The sequence below is a fragment of the Ostrinia furnacalis genome, unplaced genomic scaffold (assembly GCF_004193835.3).
Source record: "Ostrinia furnacalis isolate ACB-3 unplaced genomic scaffold, ASM419383v2 OfSCF1653, whole genome shotgun sequence".
Taxonomy (NCBI): Eukaryota; Metazoa; Arthropoda; class Insecta; order Lepidoptera; family Crambidae; genus Ostrinia; species Ostrinia furnacalis.
In genome coordinates, this window is record NW_021131892.1 from 18,548 (window position 1) to 40,564 (window position 22,017).

Sequence of the window (22,017 nt, forward strand, 5' to 3'; positions counted from 1 at the left end):
ATCCCCGTCTTTTTAGCTCCCGATGTTGGTCCATTTATATCGTACTGGTGTTATTACATAGGAGTTGGAAGAACTTACGACAGCACACCAGACTAAATAAACTGTTTTTGTTGTAAACCAGCCCCTATTACAACGATATAATTCCAAGGATATATATTAAGCAAAATTGAACATTTTCCAGGAAGAGTGTTTTAATAGCACTTATCAATGTGTGAATTACTATTTGTGACATTTATTCTTATCATAAATTATGTGTATTGCCTGTCCACAGACAAAGAAAAAAGTCATAGCGGCCAGTCCCAACAAATCCAGGTCGGACATATCCGACCTGATGACCAGTTCGCTGCCCATCAACTTCGCCAACGCTCGCTCCGGGGCCGCTTCGTTCTTCAACTCTATGACGTCAGATTGGTTCAGTGGCTCGTAGTCCTTAAATAGTGTATAGTCTGGTCTGCGAGCACGTAGAATTTTGTCCAATGACCCCAAGCTACCCATCCTTATCGCTCGCGCGTAATTATGTTGCTGTCGCGCTCGCACACTCACTGCGGNATCCTTTTTTAGCGGATGCCTACGTCATAACATCTACCTGCATGCCAAATTTCAGCCCGATCCGGCCAGTTGTTTCAGTCAGTCAGTCACCTTTGAGTTTTATGTCATTTTATGTCATAGTAAACTCACAAGCCCTCTGTATCACCAAAACCATTCAGTCTTTTCCCGACATTTTTTGTTTTCCAGACTCTCCTAGGCAGTTTGATCCTCCACCACGGCCAGCTGACCGGTATTATCGGGAATAAACCGGTACTGTCCGGCGGCAGCGGAGACAAAGCCGCCGGTTTGCTTGCTTCAGGAGATTCCCACTGGTTCTCACTGCTACCGGTCGCTACACCACCCAGCTTGCATAAGAAGCAAGATAAACCGGTATGTATGAATAATTTATTATATTTATAATAGGTATGACGACGTCAATCGGTTGACATACTTTTTAGATCTGTCAAAACGACTTTTATTCAAAGAATTTGAATGGAATGAGGGTTTTCGCGAATGAAAGATCCGCTAGATGGTGGGACGTGGATGTGGGGTCTGACTGCTGCGTCATTGGTGGATTTTGACATATCTGTCAATGTCATGTCAAAAATAACCAATCATGCAGCATTTGGACCTCGCGTCTACGTATTGCCATCTGGCGGATTTTCCTTCCATCACTCCTTCGAAGTGGAAGTCAGGTGACAGCAAAAAAAAAATGATTTTGCCTAAGTTATTGGAAATCAGTCATTATTTTAGAAAACTCAATTTTTTATATTATAGCCTGACCAGGAACATAAAAACCCTCGCCATGTTGCGGAAAACTAATGGTACTAATTTCTTTTAATGGCAACAGTAACTGAAAACTTCATTCACATGTCACCTTTCATGTCAGTCTATTGCTGTCAAAGTGTAAACAAACTTTATTTTAAATGTGCGCAATTGATTTTGTGAATTAAATTGCTAAACTCTTTTTATAGTCGTGAAAGAAAAGTGGTTCACAATGTATTAAAGTATTTGTCGAAGAGAAATACTAAGGGTTCGGACAATATTTTCATTGAATACTGTTTCCGACAAAGGTTGTCAAATTGACTGACGTTTATCGTATAGTACAGTCCACTATGAAAATTAGCTGTGGTTTGTTTCAAGTACCTATTTTAATTTTTTTTTGTCACTTTCTAAGTGTAGAATTTTATGGAATTGGGAATGAAGTACCGAGTTTGAAGCGTTCATGAGCAGACATTGCAGTTGAATATTCAAGTTCTGAATTTTATTATTGATGAATAATAAAATAAATCCTACTAGCTCGATTGATAGTTTCATTTAATTTATTTAAACCAGGTTACCTATAATAATATTTTTTCGTTAATTTATGAAAATATCAAATTAGCCCGTAATTCTAAATCCTGATACATAAAGTTAGCCTATTAATTTAACACAGGTACGACTGTACTCAGTGTTGCACTATCAAATGCAATTGACGCGCCTCTATGCCAGGGTTTTTATGTTCCTGGTCAGGCTATAGTAGCTTGAAAGGTCACATAATGTTTAAAAATCATGCTTTAGTGTATTGTTGTTAATATTGGCCTAGGGGAAAAATACGAACTGATTTGGTTAGTGTAGAATTTTATTTAAATTGTAATTTATATTTTGTGTTTAGAACCGAGATTCGTTCTTCGCACTTTGAACGGTATGGACAGTGTGATATGACGAGCTTGTTGTATTAATACTTAGGCCGGGTTGCACCATATTACTTTAACTTTAACAAACGTCAAAATCAAATCTGTCAAACTCCATACAAAAAACACCGGTTATCGTTGTAGTTACTGTTAAAGTTACGTGGTCCAACTCAGCCTTAATAAATGCAATCATCACCTAATTTAACTGAACTAAAATTCTCCTGAAAGATAAGCATGGTTTTCCCCACGAAGTTATTAATAACAATAATGCAGTGAGGTGCAAAATGGATTTGATTTTGAAATGTTTACTACTTATCTAGATACCCTGTCAGTATTTTGTGATATGCGTAAACGACAAATTCACAAAATTTCAGGTTTTTATTTATTTATTTATTTATTTAAGATTTTTTTGATAAACAAAAATCCTTAACACTGGAACTCCAAAAATGCGGAGTATTATTGCCAGTAGAATTCACTGAGTTTTTAAGATAGTAAACATTTTAAGAATCTATCAGTTTCACGTAATGTACCTTCGTGTAGAGATCAGTTGGCTTATCATGAATTGAATTCCTAAGTAGTTGTCACACACCACATTGAATTTAAAAAAAAAATGATTTTAGAACTAACCACACATTACATCTCCATATACTCGTGATGAGCATTAACAGTTACTTACTAAAATTAAAATTAGTTTTAGTAATCAATGAAATTAATTAAATATTACTTAATAAGATTAAGAGTAAACTGTAGGATTTAATTAAGAATCAGGATTGAGTAGTCCCGGGGTAACTAACTACTTATATTGAAAAAAAAAAAAACAGTATAAAAATCCCCCTACTTGTAATTTAGCTTCCGATGTTGGTCCATTCAGATCGTATAGATTTTTTACATACTAGAAGGGAGTTAAAATTACATAATATCACTGCATCATAACTAAACTGATTTGTTACGAATTCGCCCCTATTATAAGCAAAATTGAATATTTTCCAGGAAGAGCGTTATAATAGCGCTTTCAGTCTATGTGCGAATTACTTTTTGTGATATTTTTCTCATTATAAATTAATCATATTGCCTGTTCACAGACAAAGAAGAAGGTCATAGCGGCCAGTCCCAACAAATCCAGGTCGGAAATATCCGACCTTATGACCAGCTCGCTGCCCATCAACTTCGCCAACGCTCGCTCCGGGGCCGCTTCGTTCTTCAACTCGATGACGTCAGATTGGTTCAGTGGCTCATAGTCCTTAAATAGTGTATAGTCTGGTCTGCGAGCACGTAGAATTTTGTCCAATGACCCCAAGCTACCCATCCTTATCGCTCGCGCGTAATTATGTTGCTGTAACGCTCGCACACTCACTGCGGGCGCCCGTCGCACAGTCGCGACAGCAATATAATTACGCGCGAGCGATAAGGATGGGTAGCTTGGGGTCATTGGACAAAATTCTACGTGCTCACAGACCGGGCTTTAGGTGGAAGTGTCAACTGACGTCATAATCCTGGTGTCTGACATTTAATGTAATCATAGGCATACTGTCCATAGACACAACTGTCCATTGTCCATAGATAAAGAAGGCTATAGCGGCCAGCCCCAACAAATCCTAGTTCGCTGCCCATCAATTTCGCCAACGCTCGCTCCGGGGCCGCTTCGTTCTTCAACTCGATGACGTCAGATTGGTTCAGTGGCTCATAGTCCTTAAATAGTATAGGCGTGTCAACTGACGTCATAATCCTGCTGTCTGACATTTAATGTAAGCATAGGCACGATGTCCATAGACACAACTGTCCATTTCCATAGACAAAGAAGGTCATAGCGGCCAGTCCCAACAAATCCAGGTCGGACATATCCGACCTGATGACCAGTTCGCTGCCCATCAACTTCGCCAACGCTCGCTCCGGGGCCGCTTCGTTCTTCAACTCGACGACGTCAGACTGGTTCAGTGGCTCGTAGTCCTTAAATAGTGTATAGTCTGGTCTGCGAGCACGTAGAATTTTGTCCAATGACCCCAAGCTACCCATCCTTATCGCTCGCGCGTAATTATGTTGCTGTCGCGCTCGCACACCCACTGCGGGCGCCCGTCGCACAGTCGCGACAGCAATATAATTACGCGCGAGCGATAAAGATGGGTAGCTTGGGGTCATTGGACAAAATTCTACGTGCTCACAGACCGGGCTTTAGGTGGTGTCAACTGACGTCATAATCCTGGTGTCTGATATTTAATGTAAGCATAGGCACAATGTCCATAGACACAACTGTCCATTGTCCATAGACAAAGAAGGTCATAGCGGCCAGCCCCAACAAATCCTAGTTCGCTGCCCATCAACTTCGCCAACGCTCGCTCCGGGGCCGCTTCGTTCTTCAACTCGATGACGTCAGATTGGTTCAGTGGCTCATAGTCCTTAAATAGTGTATAGTCTGGTCTGCGAGCACGTAGAATTTTGTCCAATGACCCCAAGCTACCCATCCTTATCGCTCTCGCGTAATGAGGGCTATCGTTTTTATACTTAACAGTTGGCACCCCTGGCGATTGACAGGACCTTACTCTACAGTGGCGCCATCTTGATGAGTGCAAATGCGATAGTCCTCATACCACTTTAGCGCTCACCAGTTGGTGCCACTGTCTTCGCTACTAGCAAGTGACAGGACCTTACTCTACAGTGGCGCTAACTGGTGAGCGCTAAAACGATAGCCCTCATTATGTTGCTGTCGCGCTCGCACACTGCGGGCGCCCGTCGCACAGTCGCGACAGCAATATAATTACGCGCGAGCGATAAAGATGGGTAGCTTGGGGTCATTGGACAAAATTCTACGTGCTCACGGACCGGGCTTTAGGTGGTGTCAACTGACGTCATAATCCTGCTGTCTGACAGTTAATGTAAGCATAAGCACAATGTCCATAGACACAACTGACCATTGTCCATAGACAAAGAAGGTCATAGTGGCCAGCCCCAACAAATCCTAGTTCGCTGCCCATCAACTTCGTCAACGCTCGCTCCGGGGCCGACTTCTTCAACTCGATGACGTCAGATTGGTTCAGTGGCTCGTAAGGTCCTTAAAGGTCATAGCACACTTATCAACCCGGAAAGGGATCAACACCGTATCGCCTTTTGCGGCGAGGCAAGGCGTTTACGTTGCAGTACGGAGTTTCATACAAATTATACTGACCGCCTTGAGTTGATACGGTTACGGTCCGTTTTCGGGCTGATAAGTGTGCTTCGTCCTTAAATAGTGTGGGCTACAACAACTCAGGTCAAAATATTGTTGTCTGACATTTAATGGTGTAATATCCATAGATTTTAAAACTGTCCAGTGACCATAGACAAAGTAATTTCGTTTTAAAATTACATTTCTTGAGGCCATTGCAATTTGATAGACGATGACTAAACTTCTCAGTCGCACGTATGCTAAGGCTGGGTTGCACCATCTTACTTTAACTTTGACAAACGTCAAAAATCTGTCAAACTACATACAAAAAACACCGGTTAACGTCATAGTTACGGTTAATTAGGTGGTGCAACTCAGCCTAAGTCTCTTGGGATTTCATAAATGGTTAATGTCAATTTATAATGAATCACATTCCTTTCGTGTAATAGCGTTGCGTGACTCACGTAACATGTCTAAACTGCTGTTATCGTACCTACATAATTAATTTATTGAAATTTTGAATAAAAAGTTCGACGAACGAATGTTATTTTGTCTAGGAATCGCTATGGAAGATTAATTTCTCTTAAGGATAAAGGGGTATCACCCCTATTTTGTTTTGTTAGTGCACACATTGCAATATTTTGAAAACTACAGATTGTGGCTACTTTCGAAGGTGACTTTGCGATATAACCTAATAAGTCGTGCCTGTTTCAAGTTAATTAAGAATATAATTAATCAAATAATTATTTATTTTAATTAAATTATAATTATTATCTTTATTTACTATTAATATAAATGATAATTAAATGCTATTATGTTAAATACCTTTGTTTCTTTTGTGTTCTTCTCTTCGTTGTATTCGCATAACAGAATTTGGTGCATGCTTGACTGAGCTTAGGTTCGGTTCAATAGTTAATACTGTCATTGGAAGTTCTATGCTTTTTGTTCGTTTGTTAAATGTTTACTCAGAGCAATCTATATGCATTTAATTGTATTGTGTATCGATATTTTATATTATACCATAATTAACCAATAAAGACAAACATTCTTGTTTAATCTCTCAAGAACATTATGTATTAATAAAAGTAAACAATGGACTGTAAATAAATAGTGACCATAATCAATTTCCTAGAGTCAAGAAGATATGTTTCGTAGTCATTTTTGACACCATCACAATCATTTTGAACGTTCCAACAGCCCATTTAAGTATGAGCATTGACCACTGTTTATTCTTCAAAAATAAAAAACCAAAATTAAATTAAATATCATTATAATTATTATTCATAAAAACAGTGCAAACAACAAAACTCAGATCATGTTTTCACAACTAAAAATTAACTAAGCCTCCTCTTCCTTTTTGGTTTCGCCCACTTTCCTTCCTAAAAGCCTGAAGTTGTCGCTGTACCCATCGTTGTACCCTCCGAAGTAGTTGCCGGGGTTGTTAGGGTACTGCCGGTCGTACCCGGGTCTGTATGGGTTGTACCCAGGATATCCGGGTCGGTTGTACCCCGGGTACCCACCTTGACCCGGGTAGTTATTGTAACCACCCGGACGGTCGTATCCGGGTCTGTAGTTGGGGCGGTAACCTGAAAAGAAAACGGTTTACGACGTTGACTTGTACCTAATCGCTATTTCTTGCTATTTGCATAATAATATGACGTCAAAGCTATCTTTGATCAATATTACTATCACAGTAAAATGAAGTGATAATAACAATCGTTTATGTTAATTCTGTCAGTGAGTCATTATCATGCAGTGTAATTAATTTATGCAGTGTTATTTAAATTTTATGCCTGGAATTGATTTGAACCAGATAAGAGTAGTGATGATAATAAGGTGGAGCATTTGTTTACAGACCTCCGTAACCGGGGTATCCGCCTATATTACCCGGTCCAAAACCTGGGTATCCGCCTTGGTAACCACCGTAACCGCCTGGACAAAACGGCAAAATGTTAGCCAAAGACCCCATACTAGGAATTTTGAATTTTGTGGGCAAACCCTTCGACAGTTATACGTTTAGTTGAATACACATAGCGTCAGAAACTATTATTGAGGTGATAAACGTATCTAAAGAAGAACATAATTTAAAGTACGCTATTTTATCATGCCAAAATCTAGGTTTGATTGAAAGTGACAAAGCGTTTACTAGCTAAAGTGCTAGCTAAACATTTACGAAACAAGGAACAAAACAAACCTCCAGGATATTGCCCAGGATATCCTCCGTAACCGGCTCCTCCGTAACCTCCATTGTATCCCCCATAGCCGCCGTAACCACCAGTCCAGCTGGGGTTACCGCCATATCCGGGTCGGAATAGACCGTACCCGCCAGAGCTAGTGTACCCTGGCGAACCGTACCCGGCTGACCCATAACCGGGTGAACCATACCCGCCCGCGCTTCGTCGGGTGCTGTCAGAGGCATCTGTGCTTGTCTCTGTCAGCCTCTGAGCTGATGTGGCTGCTAGTGAGCATGCTAGTAGAATTATGTTCTGAAACAAACACAAAAAGGTAAGATTTTTTATGCATGACAAGGCAGTTACTTATTACACCGCAATCGCACCTGTTGTTAAGTGAGATGCAGTCTAGGATGGTACCTACATATCTGCCGGCCCTGTAAGTGCCCATTTAGGTACTCTCGCCTTGAAAAGGCCCGGATTGTAGTGTTCAGGAAAGACTGTAGCAGGCAGCGAATTCCTGTCATGTACAATTTCAGGGCCGGTAAAAGGTAAGTAAACTACTAAGGGTGGAACCAAACAAGACTACTTAAATATTAATCTCAGAATAAGTCGTCAGTTTTTACATATTTTCCATACTGAAACTGTCAATGTGTCAGTTATACCAGGAGTTAATCTCGGATAAAAGCTTGGTCGAATCGGGCCTAAGAACCGCGTGTTGCCAATCGTAATGGAAAACCCTTGCTTATGGATTGATGACTAAAGAATATAGCTGACAGTGCAAGGCGTCCAGAACTCCATAGTATCATTGGTCGAAATGATGATGATGATGGCTCCGGTTAATTATAAAGTTTATTATTATCTAACTAGCTGACCCAGCAAAGTTGTTTTGTACCTAAGGGTATGAAAAATAAGTACGTTTACGTCCTATTCTCTAACCTACTGAATATAGGTACACACATAATTCCATCAAAATCGGTCAAGCCTTTTTCGGAGGAGTTTTGTTAAAACCACTGTCTAATAAAATTTGAAATTGTTATCTCTATCTTGATCACAAAAGGAACGAGTGGATCAGAGAAAAGACGATGATCAGCGACGTGGTGGAAGAGATTGAGAGCCGTAAATGGAGATGGGCAGGGCACATTGCACGGATGAACCAGGATCGCTGGGCCAGAAAGACCCTGGAGTGGAGACCCCGCAACAACACCCGCGGCAGGGGAAGACTGCCTAAACTAAACGATGGACAGACGACATCCGGCAGCAGGCTGGAGTGAACTGGATGCGTGTGGCCAGGGACAGAAGTCGGTGGAGGGTTGAAAAGGAGGCCTATTTATTTATTTATTTTTATTACTTTATTTATTTATCTATGTTCGAAGGGGAACCCAAAGGCTGCTATAGATAGATAGATAGATAATCTCTATCTTATTATTTTATTTTATTACATTAACATTTAGTGAAGAATGTGAAAACCATTACCGTTATCACACAGGGATTTACAACTTCCTTGTTATGTTTTAATAAATAATACAAATCAATACATTAAAGTCATTTCCTGAGTGTATTGGGTAGAACATACCTACTTAATGTAACGTAGGTACCTACTAAGATAAAGAAAAACTTATCATGTAAACCTATTAGAATTTATCTTTACCTATTTGTCTGTGATTACTCAAACTTTAATCACAAAATAAGTATTTTGTGCTTTAATCTTAGTAATTATATTCACCTACTTTTTAATAAACAGGTTTACTGAAATTAATTAATTTAGAAAAGGTTTTATACGTCACTTTTATTTCTTATCATTTATTTCATACGTTAGGTACCTACTTACACATGTAAAGCACATGTTAGTTAAGTATTTATAAATCTATAAGTACTAATATTATAAGGGTTATTATAAAGAGGTAAAGTTTGTGTGTTTGTATATTTATTAAATTATAAGGGGTAATCTCGGGATCTACTGAACCGATTTTAAAAATTATTTCACAAATAGTAAGCCACATTATTGCTGAGTGGATACAGACAGAAAGCTAGTAGTGGATAATGTAGTACTTAGATAAACTTATGCCCGTTTTCACCATCAATCCCTAAAAAATTAAGTGACCACTTTGGTAACACATACCTAATAGGAATTTTGTTTACGAAGGGGTCACTTAAAAATTAGGGATTGATGGTGAAAACGGGCATTAGGCATTTAATTTTATCGCTGGTAAGGAACTGTTAAAATTAAAAAAAAAAGAATTGCCAAAATTAGGATTACGATAATCTTTTTAAACCGCACTTAATATTAACATGTTAATTCCGAATAATTCTAATCACTCAATTTGGATTATTTACTACGCGTAAAATGCGCTATTCATGAATTAGCCATTTTAATCTCAAATTTATTGTTTCTATCTTGAGATTAAAAGGCACACGTGTTAACAATAAATAAAATTAAATCTTTTCCACGAGATTTTAAATCTAGCAGCAGCAGTGGTGTGGTAGGCACTTAATAAAACCTATGGCCCGCATAGTTTAAACGACGGTACAATATTTATCTAAGCATTGCACTAATCTCTTGTTATTATAATAGGTGCCATTCTAACAAAAATGTACTACTATACGATTAATAAACAAACCACTGATTTTAACACTAACGGCAGGCACTGCCTAGGTACTAAGTTACCGTTAAACGCTATCAACTCCTTATTTGAAATCACAGAATGAACCAAACTAATTCCGTAAAATAAATCACTTAAACCACATATAAATATGAAAAATGATCTCACCAAATAGTTCATTTTATTTAGATCACAGCACGGTGCACTTCGTCCAATATCAAGATTGAATTTGATCATGCGCCTGAGATCCGTTGCCTTTATACAGCGGTTCAAGAACGCATCTGTTTCTTATGCGTACGCGCAAGATGATGGTATACGAACGTATTGTAATTCAATCAATTATCGAAGAAATGTTGTGTAACAGATCTAATTTGCCAGTTCCTATTGTATAGGAAATCGATGGGAAGTCGCACAATGATACGTTCTTGTCAACAAAATTGTTTGATTGATGCTTTAATTAAGGAAAATTATGTCTCTATGTTCTCGGATTGTATGGGTGAGAGTACTGAGAGTGGAAATAGCATTCGTTTGTTTTGCTATTTGTGTAATTCCGCTAAAGTTTTAATAAACAGTCTTGTGTCTTACAAAAATTTGTATACAAAATATTTATTTAGGACGTTGCTAAATTCCATTAATCTCCATCAAGTAGTTTTCCTTCCACGAATTTTTAGGATATTATTACAGAGTAAATAGTAGCTGTAAATTGAGCACCAACAGTGTGTTCCTTTCGTGGAACTGAAGAGTTCAATTATAACGATAAACGTAACAATGTCATCGCTGAGTGAAATCCAAAAGAAAACAATTTAATGGAAATTAATGGATATTATTATAATATTGGAGTCACAATATCATGGTAGAACAAAAATTAATCTACAGCGAAGTATTTTAAGTAGACTATCTACTCAAGTAGAGTCAAAGTAAGTATTATGATTATTTGGATGGGTTATTCATTAACTCTGGTAAATATTTTCTTAGACAGTAGAGTAGATTATCACTAACAGTAGGGAAATACCTACTAAGTACATATTAGTTGCATTTGTGTAAGTATAAAATGTTAAGACAATCATAAATCAAACATGGGGTTTGCGATTGTTGACAAGGATTTGAGATCGTGCTCTACCAATTTATTATGGATAGATTGTAACATACCTACCTAATCTTCCATGATATATCAACTGTGAATGTAGTAAAACCTTTCAGATGTAGGTACAAAGATTTTAAAGTAATTTTGAACGATAATTGACGAGCATAACTTAACGTGCATTTGGTTAACATACTTTTAAAACAATCTGTTGTTGATTTATTCCTGCAGTGTCCTAATAAAATTAGGCTCTACAAAGTCAAAACTTTTATTACTTAGACCCTTTCCAGGGCGCTTAAACAAGACCCTAATAGCTTGCCCTACCACCACTTAGGGACAACATATGGGCTGGTGCTGAGAAGAAGTGGCGGAAGAAACTCAATCACCTTTGTCAGCCCTTTGTGATATTAGCTAAGTAAGTGGACTTTTTAAGCCAGAACCTTTCAGTCGAGTCAAGAGAGGCCAATATCTAAAAGTCCGATGCCCGTTTTCACCATCAATCCCTAATTTTTAAGTGACCCCTTTGAAAACAAAATTCCTGTTATGTGTTACCATAGGGGTCACTTAAAAATTAGGGATTGATGGTGAAAACGGGCACTAGACCACGGAGGCTTCTTTTAATATCAAGAGGTGACAATGAAGATATACGTAACACTTTTGATATAAATAAGGATAATGTTCTTGACCGTCAACTATACACGAAAAGGTACAGTCAGCGTCAATAGTTCGTGTCGTGACACCAAAGTAGCCAAAAAGTTGACAACACAATCTTATCCCAATAACAAAGATGTGTTGCGAACTTATTGGCTACTTTGGGTGTCACGAACTACAATGGTCATGACACAAAAATCGGCCCACCTACGTTTTACAGGAAAACTCGTTTCTACTCACACAATCATGGTGCCCCAACAATATTGGTGTTATTTGAAAGCCCAATAAATATCCATAAAGAAAAAAAAACACATTTAATTTCTTAATACTACAATAAATATGACTTGAAAAAATACCTAACTTTGGGCTCACCTCTGGGATCAATTAGACCAATTTTTATGGTTATAAAACCAAATAATGATCTCACGTGTCCTCTTTAACAGATGGATAGCGATTAATCTCAACTTAACAGTATTAAAACCATAAAAGTTGGCTCAAGCGTAACTACCTATTTTTTAAAGAAGTGACTCTGGATCCTTCTAACTAAAGACACATTTTTGGGGTAAAAACCTTTAATGAAATGAAGTTTAGAACTAGGGTTTCAAATGGTACCAATGTTGGTGGGAACCTGGGAAGTGGGGATGCATACGTTTGATAAGTGTTTGTCGCGTGAGGGTCGATTTTAGTGATGACCAATGTATTTGACGCTGACTGTACTGCGGTTATAAACGTGTTGTCTAACTCCCCTGCGACCAAATCCGACAAGGATAATGCCCGCTTCCGTGTAAGGTTTTGAATACCTTAATGCTAATTGGTGCATTTATAATCCATATTTAGATCAATCGTAAACAATGCAGTATTGTGTGCGTACTCCCGAGGGTGCGAGACCTTGTCATATACCTACTTTGTCAAGTTATAGTTTGCGCCAATAGAATTTGACAAGCGATTAATAACGCCTTTCTATGGCCCTAATATTTTTCTTAAATTGTAATTTTGTGATCATTGCAACACGGTTATCACTTTCTATTGCGAAAATCTATCTAGGTACATATTGGTAGACTAATTAATAGTGAGTGTGTATTATTATGTGGGCGGGGCACATAGCTCGAAGAGCTGATGGCCGCTGGGGCAGGAAAGTTCTTGAGTGGCGACCACGAGCTGGAAGACGTAGCGTGGGCAGGCCTCCCACTAGGTGGACCGACGATCTGGTGAAGGTCGCGGGAAGTACCTGGATGCAAGCGGCGCAGGACCGGTCTTTGTGGAAATCCTTAGGGAAGGCCTTTGTCCAGCAGTGGACGTCTTTCGGCTGAAACGACGACGACGACGACGTGTATTTTTTGTCAAGTTCATGACAATTTCTTGTTACAGAGGTAAAGAAGTTATAAATCAATAAAAAATACATTTAAAATCTTAATAATAACAGCTACTAAAAACCTGTAGATATAGTATTAAACAGTTTTCAAAGACTAAACATTTTTCGGAAACCATTAGATAAGGGTCATAAAACGCCTACTTTTCACATAAAAATGTTACTTTCGCTAACACACTATTATCGGCACCCTCCAAACCTAGAGAGTATACTTTAAAGTCTTCTAAAAGTCTCTATTCGGGCCTAACATATCCAAACCTTTTCGAAATGCTCCACGCTACCTGTCTCTCTTGTTCCATAGGTGCTAGAAAAGTACAGGAGATGGTGGAAGAGTTGACAATCTATCGTTTAACAAAGTACAGCCCTTTGTGTTCCCATAGGATCATAATCAGGGCTATTATGGTTCATACGCGTCAATTCCGCGCGCTGCGGCGCGGCACATAATAAAGAGATTTTACGGCATCAGTCGCTGTAAAACGCGATAGGTAGGTCTATGACCAGATGTCCCCAAACCGTTGTTTGAATTGCCCCAGAACAGCTAGGGACTGGAGCTATTGAATACTATAATCCAGGTCTCTTCAAGGCGAGAGTGAATAGGCACTTGAGAGGTAAGTACAATCCTGGATTGCATCTCAGACAGGTGAAGGTGTGCATTGCAATCAAATATCTGCTTTGTTCTGCAAAAGAAAACAGATGTTTCGTAGAATACATTATTTAATTAACTATATCTGGCCCTTTTACAGTCATATCTAAATTGAAAATGTTTGTTATACTCGTATGTCACTTCCTTGATTATTAATCTTTAATCTAATATTATGTAAACCTAGGTAAAAACATCCTACTTCCTGGAATATAACTTACCTATATAATATCTAAAAAACCATTTATTATTGTATTATCTTAAATTAAAAGTTGTTGTATTTATTTATTTACAAGCTTTTTATTACTTTCACATGTCTGGTGTCTGTCGTCAAATCTTGCAACTTAAAATTGACCCACTTCCCGGTTTCCTATTGAGCTGAAATTTTGCATACATGTGTAAGTCCGATGACAATGCAATATTATGGTACCATTGAGCTGGTCTGATGATGGAGTCGGGAGGTGGCCATAGGAACTCCTAAACAAAACGGCGGAAACTCATCGAGTTTGGGTTCGTTGGATTTGTCTTTTCGAGCACTTTAGTGTTAGATAACGTCCAGGGTCCTGAGATTAAGATATAACTAAAAAGTGTAAAATAAAATTATAATAAAAATAAACTTTTTTAAAAACAAGCTTTTATTCTGAATTTCGAAAGCTTGTAGCGCAAACAGAGAAAAAGAGGAATAAATTCCATNAACTCGATGACGTCAGATTGGTTCAGTGGCTCGTAAGGTCCTTAAAGGTCATAGCACACTTATCAACCCGGAAAGGGATCAACACTGTATCGCCTTTCGCGGCGAGGCAAGGAGCATGACTGTGCGAGCGTTGCAGTACGGAGTTTCATACACAAATTATACTGACCGCCTTGAGTTGATGCGGTTACGATCCAATTTCGGGCTGATAAGTGTGCTTCGTCCTTAAATAGTGTGCTACAACAACTCAGGTCAAAATCTAGCTGTCTGACATTTAATGGTATAATGTGCATATCATTATAATTATTATCCATAGACTCTAAAACTGTTCAGTGACCATAGACAAAGTAATTTCGTTTTAAAATTACATTTCTTAAGTTCATTACAATTTGATAGACGATGACTAAACTGAGAAGTTTGACTGAGAAGTCGAACGTATGTTATGGAAGGGTTGCACCATCTTACTTCAACTTTGACAAACGTCAAAAATCTGTCAAACTACATACAAAAAACACCGGTTAACGTCATAGTTACGGTCAAAGTTAGGTGGTGCAACTCAGCCTAAGTCTCTTGGGATTTCATAAATGGTTAATGTCAATTTATAATGATTCACATTCCTTTCGTGTAATAGCGTTGCGTGAGTCACGTAACATGTCTAAACTGCTATCGTACATAATTAATTTATTGAAATTTTGAATAAAAAGTTCGACGAACGAATGTTATTTTGTCTAGGAATCGAGATGGAAGATTAATTTCTTAAAGATAAAGGGGTATCAGTTATCACCCTTATTGTGTTTTATTAAAGCACACATTGCAATATTTTGAAAACTACAGATTGTGGCTACTTTCGATGGTGACTTTTTGCGATATAACCTAATAAGTCGTGCCTGTTTAAATTTAATTATGAATATCATAAATCAAATAATTATTTATTTTAATTTAATTCCAATTATAATGTTTATTCACTATTAGTATACATAAAAATTAAATGCTATTATGTTAAATACCTTTGTTTCTTTTGTGTTCTTCTCTTCGTTGTATTCGTAACAGAATTTGGTGCATGCTTGACTGAGCTTAGGTTCGGTTCAATAGTTATAACTGTCATTGGAAGTTCTGTGCTTTTTGTTCGTTTGTTAAATGTTTACTCAGAGCAATCTGTATGCATTTAATTGTATTGTGTATTGGTATTTTATGTTATACCATAATTAACCAATAAAGACAAACATTTTGTTTAATCTCTCAAGAACATTATGTATTAATAAAAGTAAACAATGGACTATAAATAAATAGTGACTAATGAATTGCCTAGTCAAGCAGATATGTTTCGTAGTCATTTTTGACACGATGACAAACGTTTTGAACGTTCCAATAAAAAAAAGAGCACTGACCACTGTTCATTCTTCAAAAATAAAAAACCAAAATAAAATAAAATAATATTATATTATTCATAAAAACAGTGCAAACAACAAAACTCAGATCATGTTTTTACAACTAAAAATTAACTAAGCCTCCTCTTCCTTTTTGGTTTCGCCCACTTTCCTTCCTAAAAGCCTGAAGTTGTCGCTGTACCCATCATTGTACCCTCCGAAGTAGTTGCCGGGGTTGTTAGGGTACTGCCGGTCGTACCCGGGTCTGTATGGGTTGTACCCAGGATATCCGGGTCGGTTGTACCCCGGGTACCCACCTTGACCCGGGTAGTTATTGTAACCACCCGGACGGTCGTATCCGGGTCTGTAGTTGGGACGGTAACCTGAAAAGAAAACGGTTTATGACGTTGAATTGTAATCGCTAATTCTTGCTATTTGCATATGACGTCAAAGCTATCTTTGATCAATATTACTATCATAGTATAATGAAGTGATAATAACAATCGTTTATGTTAATTCTGTCAGTGAGTCATTATCATGCAGTGTAATTAATTTATGCAGTGTTATAAATTTTATGCTTGGAATTGATTTGAACCAGATAAGAGTAATAGTGATGATAATAAGGTGGAGTATTTGTATTACAGACCTCCGTAACCGGGGTATCCGCCTATATTACCCGGGCCAAAACCTGGGTATCCGCCTTGGTAACCACCGTAACCGCCTGGACAAAACGGCAAAATATTAGCCAAAGACCCATACTAGGAATTTTGAATTTTGTGGGCAAACCCTCCGACAGTTATACGTTTAGTTTAATACACATAGCATCAGAAACTATTATTGAGGTAATAAACTTATTTAAAGAAGAAAATCATTTATAGTACGCTATTTTATCATGCCAAAATTTAGGTTTGATTGAAAGTGACAAAGCGATTAATTTCTAAAGTGGGGTTATAAAACTGCCCCTTAAACATTTACGAAACAAGGAACAAAACAAACCTCCAGGATATTGCCCAGGATATCCTCCGTAACCGGCTCCTCCGTAACCTCCATTGTATCCCCCATAGCCGCCGTAACCACCAGTCCAGCTGGGGTTACCGCCATATCCGGGTCGGAATAGACCGTACCCGCCAGAGCTGTATCCTGGTGAACCGTACCCGGCTGACCCATAACCGGGTGAACCGTACCCGCCCGCGCTTCTTCGGGTGCTGTCAGAGGCGTCTGTGCTTGTCTCTGTCAGCCTCTGAGCTGATGTGGCTGCTAGTGAGCATGCTAGTAGAATTATGTTCTGAAACAAACATAAAAAGGTAAGTTTTTATTTATTTTATTTTTTAAGCAAGACAAGGCAGGTATTTGACCGCAATCGCACCTGGTGTTAAGTGAGATGCAGTTTATGATGGTACATATCTGCCCTGTAAGTGCCTATTCACCTCACCATCACTCTCGCCTTGAAAAGGCCCGGATTATAGTGTTCAGTACGGCTAGCACGAAAAACTTTCGAGTTCGAATCGTTTGCGTATTCGAATCGCCCATCAAAAGATTTAGTACCATAGTAGGTACGTTGTCTGTCACGTTATCGTTTAATTCTAAGGTTGAGTATCGAATTTTTTCTTACTCGATAAAATTCGATATTTAATCTTCGAATTAAACGATAACGTGACAATTTTGATTCTCAAAATAAGTTTCGTGCAACCACATCTCATACTAAGTTCACTTTACGACACGTTCACAATGGCGCTGTTGTAGTTTTCTTACTATAAATCTTTTGGTGGCGATTCGAGTACGCAAACGATTTCAACTCGAAAGTTTTTCGTGCTAGCCGTACTGTGTACTGACACACATAATTTCATCAAAATCGGTCAAGCCTTTTTCGGAGGAGTTTTGTTAGAAACACTGTCTAACAAAATTTGAAATTATCTCTATCTTGAAGAACGTGAAAACCATTACCGTTATCACACACGGATTTACAACTTCCTTGTTATGTTTTAACAAATAATAAAAATCAATACATTTAAGTCATTTCCTGAGTGTATTGGGTAGTAACGTAGGTACCTACTAAGATAAAGAAAAACTTATCATGTAAACCTATTAGAATTAATCCTTATTTGTCTGTGATTAGTCAAATTTTAATCACAAAATATCTTAGTAATATATTCACCTACTTTTTACAGAAGTAAACAGAGTTTTACTGAAATTAATTAATTTAGAAAAGGTTTTATACGTCACTTTTATTTCTTATCATTTATTTCATACGTTAGGTACACATGTAAAGCACATGTTAATTATGAACATATTATAAATAGTAGATAATATAGTAAATAAACTTAGGCATTTAATTTTCTCGCTGGTAAGAAACTGTTAAAACTGAAAAAAAAAAGAATTGCCAAAATAAGGATTACGATAATCTTTTTAAACCGCACTTAATTTAATTCCGAATAATTCTGATCACTCAAATTGGATTATTTACTACGCGTAAAATACGCTATTCATGAATTAGCCATTTTAATCTCAATTTTTTTGTTTCTTGAGATTAAAAGGCACACGTGTTAACAATAAATAAAATTGTATCTTTTCCACGAAGTTTTAAATCTAGCAGCAGCAGTGGCGTGGTACATAGCCTGCATAGAGTAAACGACAATATTTATCTAAGAAGCGCTGTACTAATCTCTTGTTATTATAATAGTTGCCATTGTAACAAAAATGTAGCGCATACTACTATACGATTAATAAACAAACCACTGATTTTAACACTAACTGTAGTCACTGCCTACTTAGTTACCGTTAAATGCTATTAACTCATTATTTATTTCAAATCACAGAATGAACCAAACTATAATTCTAAAAATAAATCACTTAAACCACATAAAAACATGAAAAATGATCTCACCAAATAGTTCATTTTATTTAGATCACAACACGGTGCACTTCGTCCAATATCAAGATTGAATTTGATCATGCGCCTGAGATCCGTTGCCTTTATACAGCGGTTCAAGAACGCATCTGTTTCTTATGCGTACGCGCAAGATGATGGTATACGAACGTATTGTTTAATTCAATCAATTATCGAAGAAATGTTGTGTAACAGATCTAATTTGCCAGTTCCTATTGTATAGGAAATCGATGGGAAGTCGCACAATGATACGTTCTTGTCAACAAAATTGTTTGATTGATGCTTTAATTAAGGAAAATTATGTCTCTATGTTCTCGGATTGTACGGGTGAGAGTGGAAATAGCATTCGTTTGTTTTACTTGCCATTTGTGTAGGTAATTCTGCTAAAGTATTAATAAACTGTCTTGTGTCTTACAAAAATTGGTAGGTATACAAAATATTTATTTAGGACGTTGCTAAATTCCATTAATCTCCATCAAGTACTTTTCCTTCCACGAATTTTTAGGATATTATTACAGAGTAAATAGTAGCTGTAAATTGAGCACCAACAGTGTGTTCCTTTCGTGGAACTGAAGAGTTCAATTATAACGATAAACGTAACAATGTCATCGCTGAGTGAAATCCAAAAGAAAACAATTTAATGGAAATTAATGGATATTATAATATTGGAGTCACAATATACTTAATGGTGGAACAAAAATTAATCTACAGCGAAGTATTATAAGTAGACTATCTACTCAAGTAGAGTCAAAGTAAGTATTACGAGTAGGTATTTGGATGGGTTATTATTAACTCTAGTAAATATTTTCTTAGACAGTAGAGTAGATTATCACTAACAGTAGGGAAATACCTACTACATATTAGTTGCATTTGTGTAAGTATAATGTTAAGACAATCAAAAATCAAACATGGGGTTTGCGATTGTTGACAAGGATTTGAGATCGTGCTCTACCAATTTATTGTGGAAAGATTGTAACATGGATACCTACCTAATCTTCCATGATATATCAACTGCGAATGTAGTAAAACCTTTCAGATGTAGGTACAAAGCTTTTTAAAGTAATTTTGAACGATAAATAACGAGCATTACTTAACGTGCATTTGGTTAACACACTTTTAAAACAATCTGATGTTGATTTATTCTTGCAGTGTTCTAATCAAACTAGGCTCTACAAAGTCAAAGTCAAAGTCAAAGTCAAAGCTTTAATTCAGTGCTTAGACCCTTTCCAGGGCGCTTAAACAAGACCCTAATTGCTTGCCCTACCACCACTTAGGGACAACATATGGGCTGGTGCTGAGAAGAAGTGGCGGAAGAAACTCAATCACCTTTGTCAGCCCTTTGTGATATTAGCTAAGTAAGTGGACTTTTTAAGCCAGAACCTTTCAGTCGAGTCAAGAGAGGCCAATATCTAAAAGTCCGATGCCCGTTTTCACCATCAATCCCTAATTTTTAAGTGACCCCTTTGAAAACAAAATTCGTGTTATGTGTTACCATAGGGGTCACTTAAAAATTAGGGATTGATGGTGAAAACGGGCATTAGACCACGGAGGCTTCTTTAAATATCAAGAGGTGACAATGAAGATATACGTAACACTTTTGATATAAATAAGGATAATGTTCTTGACCGTCAACTATACACGAAAAGGTACAGTCAGCGTTCAATAGTTCGTGTCGTGACACCAAAGTAGCCAAAAAGTTGACAACACAATCTTATACCAATAACAAAGACGTGTTGCGAACTTATTGGCTACTTTGGGTGTCACAAACTACTTATTTGACGATGACTGTACTGCGGTTATAAGAGTAGGCGCACACCATTGATTTTTCGTCGGCCGATAGTTTAGTCGGGCAGTTGATCAGTATGGGCATGTATGGGAGTGCGCACACTACGCCGATTCGATTTGGCCGATTCTTCATACAATTTAAAATCGGGCACAACTATCGGCCAACTAAAAATCAACGGTGTGCGCCTACTCTAAACGTGTCGTCTAACTCCTTTGCGACCAAATCCGACAAGGATAATGCCCGCTTCCGTGTAGGTAAGGTTTTGAATACCTTAATGCTAATTGGTGCATTTATAATCCATATTTAGATCAATCGTAAACAATGCAGTATTGTGTGCGTACTCCAGAGGGTGCGAGACCTTGCCACATTCTTTGTTATGTTGTATATTTTATTTATCATTATAATATGGCAAGTTTGTAAAAAATAAAGTCCGATTACACAATTGATACCAAACTTTCTGCGGCCCTTAATTGGCAAGATATAATTTTGTGATCATTGCCACGTTCAAGTCTCTTATTTTATCACTTCTTAGTTGCCAGTCTGTCTATTGGACAAATGTCACAAATTATAGTGAGTGGTTCTTATTTGTCTTGTTTTTTGTTAAGTTCAGGACAATTTCTTGTTACAGAGGTAAAGAAGCTGTGAATCAATAAAAAAATATTGACATTTAAAAAATCAGAATAATAACTGAATTAATTTAAAACAGGTTTTAACGCTTTACGCGGATAGGAACATTGAAATGTTACCTACCTATATTTGCCTGAGGTTTCGACCGAGTTGCACCGGCCGTGGTCACATGCTGACTGGAAGTTTAAAATTAATTATTGCAAACTGAATAATAACTCCTACTAAAAACGTAGAGTTTTCTACCTAAATAAACAGTTTTTTTAAGATTAAACATTTTTCGGAAACCATTAGATAAGGGTCATAAAACGCCTACTTTTCACATAAAAATGTTACTTTCGCTAACACACTATTATCGGCACCCTCCAAACCTAAGAGACTTTACTTTAAAGCCCGCTAAAAGTCTCTATTCGGGCCTAACATATCCAAACCTTTTCGAAATACTCCACGCTACCCGTCTCTCTCGTTCCATAGGCGCTAGAAAAGTAAAGGTGGAAGAGTTGACAATCTATCGTTTAACAAAGTACAGCCCTTTGTGTTCCCATAGGATCATAATCAGGGCTATTATGGTTCATACGCGTCAATTCAGCGCGCTGCGGCGCGGCACATAAAGAGATTTTACGGCATCAGTCGCTGTAAAACGCGATAGGTAGGTCTATGACCAGATGTCCCCAAACCGTTGTTTGAATTGCCCCAGAACAGCTAGAGACTGGTGGAGCTACTAAAATTAAATACTAAATAATAATCCAGGTCTCTTCAAGGCGAGAGTGAATAGGCACTTGCAAGAGGTAAAATTCTAGACTGCAT

The 22,017-nt window shown here is 37.6% G+C and overlaps 3 protein-coding genes across 8 annotated transcripts in view; 1 reads left to right on the forward strand and 2 right to left on the reverse strand.

Moving 5' to 3' along the window:
• The window catches only part of Cog1 (conserved oligomeric Golgi complex subunit 1), a 29,932-nt gene extending 14,382 nt beyond the window's left edge, over positions 1 to 15,550 (forward strand). The window contains exons 13-17 of one of the 4 annotated variants that reach the window (XM_028305287.1): positions 736 to 918; positions 3,284 to 3,295; positions 4,003 to 4,058; positions 4,505 to 4,576; positions 14,570 to 15,550. In XM_028305287.1, coding sequence (XP_028161088.1) covers positions 736 to 918; positions 3,284 to 3,295; positions 4,003 to 4,058; positions 4,505 to 4,576; positions 14,570 to 14,585 — 339 coding nt within the window. In that variant the 3' untranslated portion in view covers positions 14,586 to 15,550. Of the gene's footprint in view, positions 1 to 271; positions 514 to 735; positions 919 to 3,283; positions 3,296 to 4,002; positions 4,232 to 4,504; positions 4,577 to 5,227; positions 5,286 to 14,569 lie in introns of those variants that run through there. The other 3 variants (XM_028305289.1, XM_028305286.1, XM_028305285.1) reach the window with 3 other exon arrangements.
• Positions 6,596 to 10,389, reverse strand: LOC114353331 (prisilkin-39-like). 2 transcript variants are annotated; one of them, XM_028305290.1, is made up of 4 exons: positions 10,283 to 10,389; positions 7,535 to 7,826; positions 7,198 to 7,272; positions 6,596 to 6,926 (listed from the first exon to the last, which is right to left on the reverse strand). In XM_028305290.1, exons 1-4 carry the CDS (start codon positions 10,349 to 10,351, stop codon positions 6,679 to 6,681), a joined length of 684 nt encoding a protein of 227 aa, XP_028161091.1. In that variant the 5' UTR covers positions 10,352 to 10,389; the 3' UTR covers positions 6,596 to 6,678. The 2 variants fall into 2 exon arrangements, with proteins under 2 accessions (XP_028161091.1, XP_028161092.1); XM_028305291.1 differs by lacking the exon at positions 7,198 to 7,272.
• A 493-nt stretch (positions 15,551 to 16,043) lies between the features above and the next one.
• Positions 16,044 to 18,903, reverse strand: LOC114353345 (glycine-rich cell wall structural protein-like). Of its 2 annotated transcripts, XM_028305310.1 has the most exons (4): positions 18,798 to 18,902; positions 16,910 to 17,198; positions 16,560 to 16,634; positions 16,044 to 16,296 (listed from the first exon to the last, which is right to left on the reverse strand). In XM_028305310.1, the coding sequence occupies exons 1-4, from the start codon at positions 18,864 to 18,866 to the stop codon at positions 16,049 to 16,051; spliced, it is 681 nt and encodes a 226-aa protein (XP_028161111.1). In that variant the 5' UTR covers positions 18,867 to 18,902; the 3' UTR covers positions 16,044 to 16,048. The 2 variants fall into 2 exon arrangements, with proteins under 2 accessions (XP_028161111.1, XP_028161112.1); XM_028305311.1 differs by lacking the exon at positions 16,560 to 16,634 and having other exon boundaries at positions 18,798 to 18,903.
• Between the last annotated feature and the right edge of the window lie 3,114 nt (positions 18,904 to 22,017).

Bases quoted from the DNA above. Each gene is read 5' to 3' on its own strand.
- LOC114353331 (XM_028305290.1), bottom strand. From the start codon at position 10,351: ATGATCAAATTCAATCTTGATATTGGACGAAGTGCACCGTGCTGTGAT. The intron at 7,827-10,282 runs GTGAGATCATTT...TGTTTGTTTCAG, and splicing joins TAAATAAAATGAACTATTTG to AACATAATTCTACTAGCATG. The intron at 6,927-7,197 runs GTCTGTAAACAA...TTTTCTTTTCAG, and splicing joins CGGATACCCCGGTTACGGAG to GTTACCGCCCCAACTACAGA.
- LOC114353345 (XM_028305310.1), bottom strand. From the start codon at position 18,866: ATGATCAAATTCAATCTTGATATTGGACGAAGTGCACCGTGTTGTGAT. The intron at 17,199-18,797 runs GTGAGATCATTT...TGTTTGTTTCAG, and splicing joins TAAATAAAATGAACTATTTG to AACATAATTCTACTAGCATG. The intron at 16,297-16,559 runs GTCTGTAATACA...TTTTCTTTTCAG, and splicing joins CGGATACCCCGGTTACGGAG to GTTACCGTCCCAACTACAGA.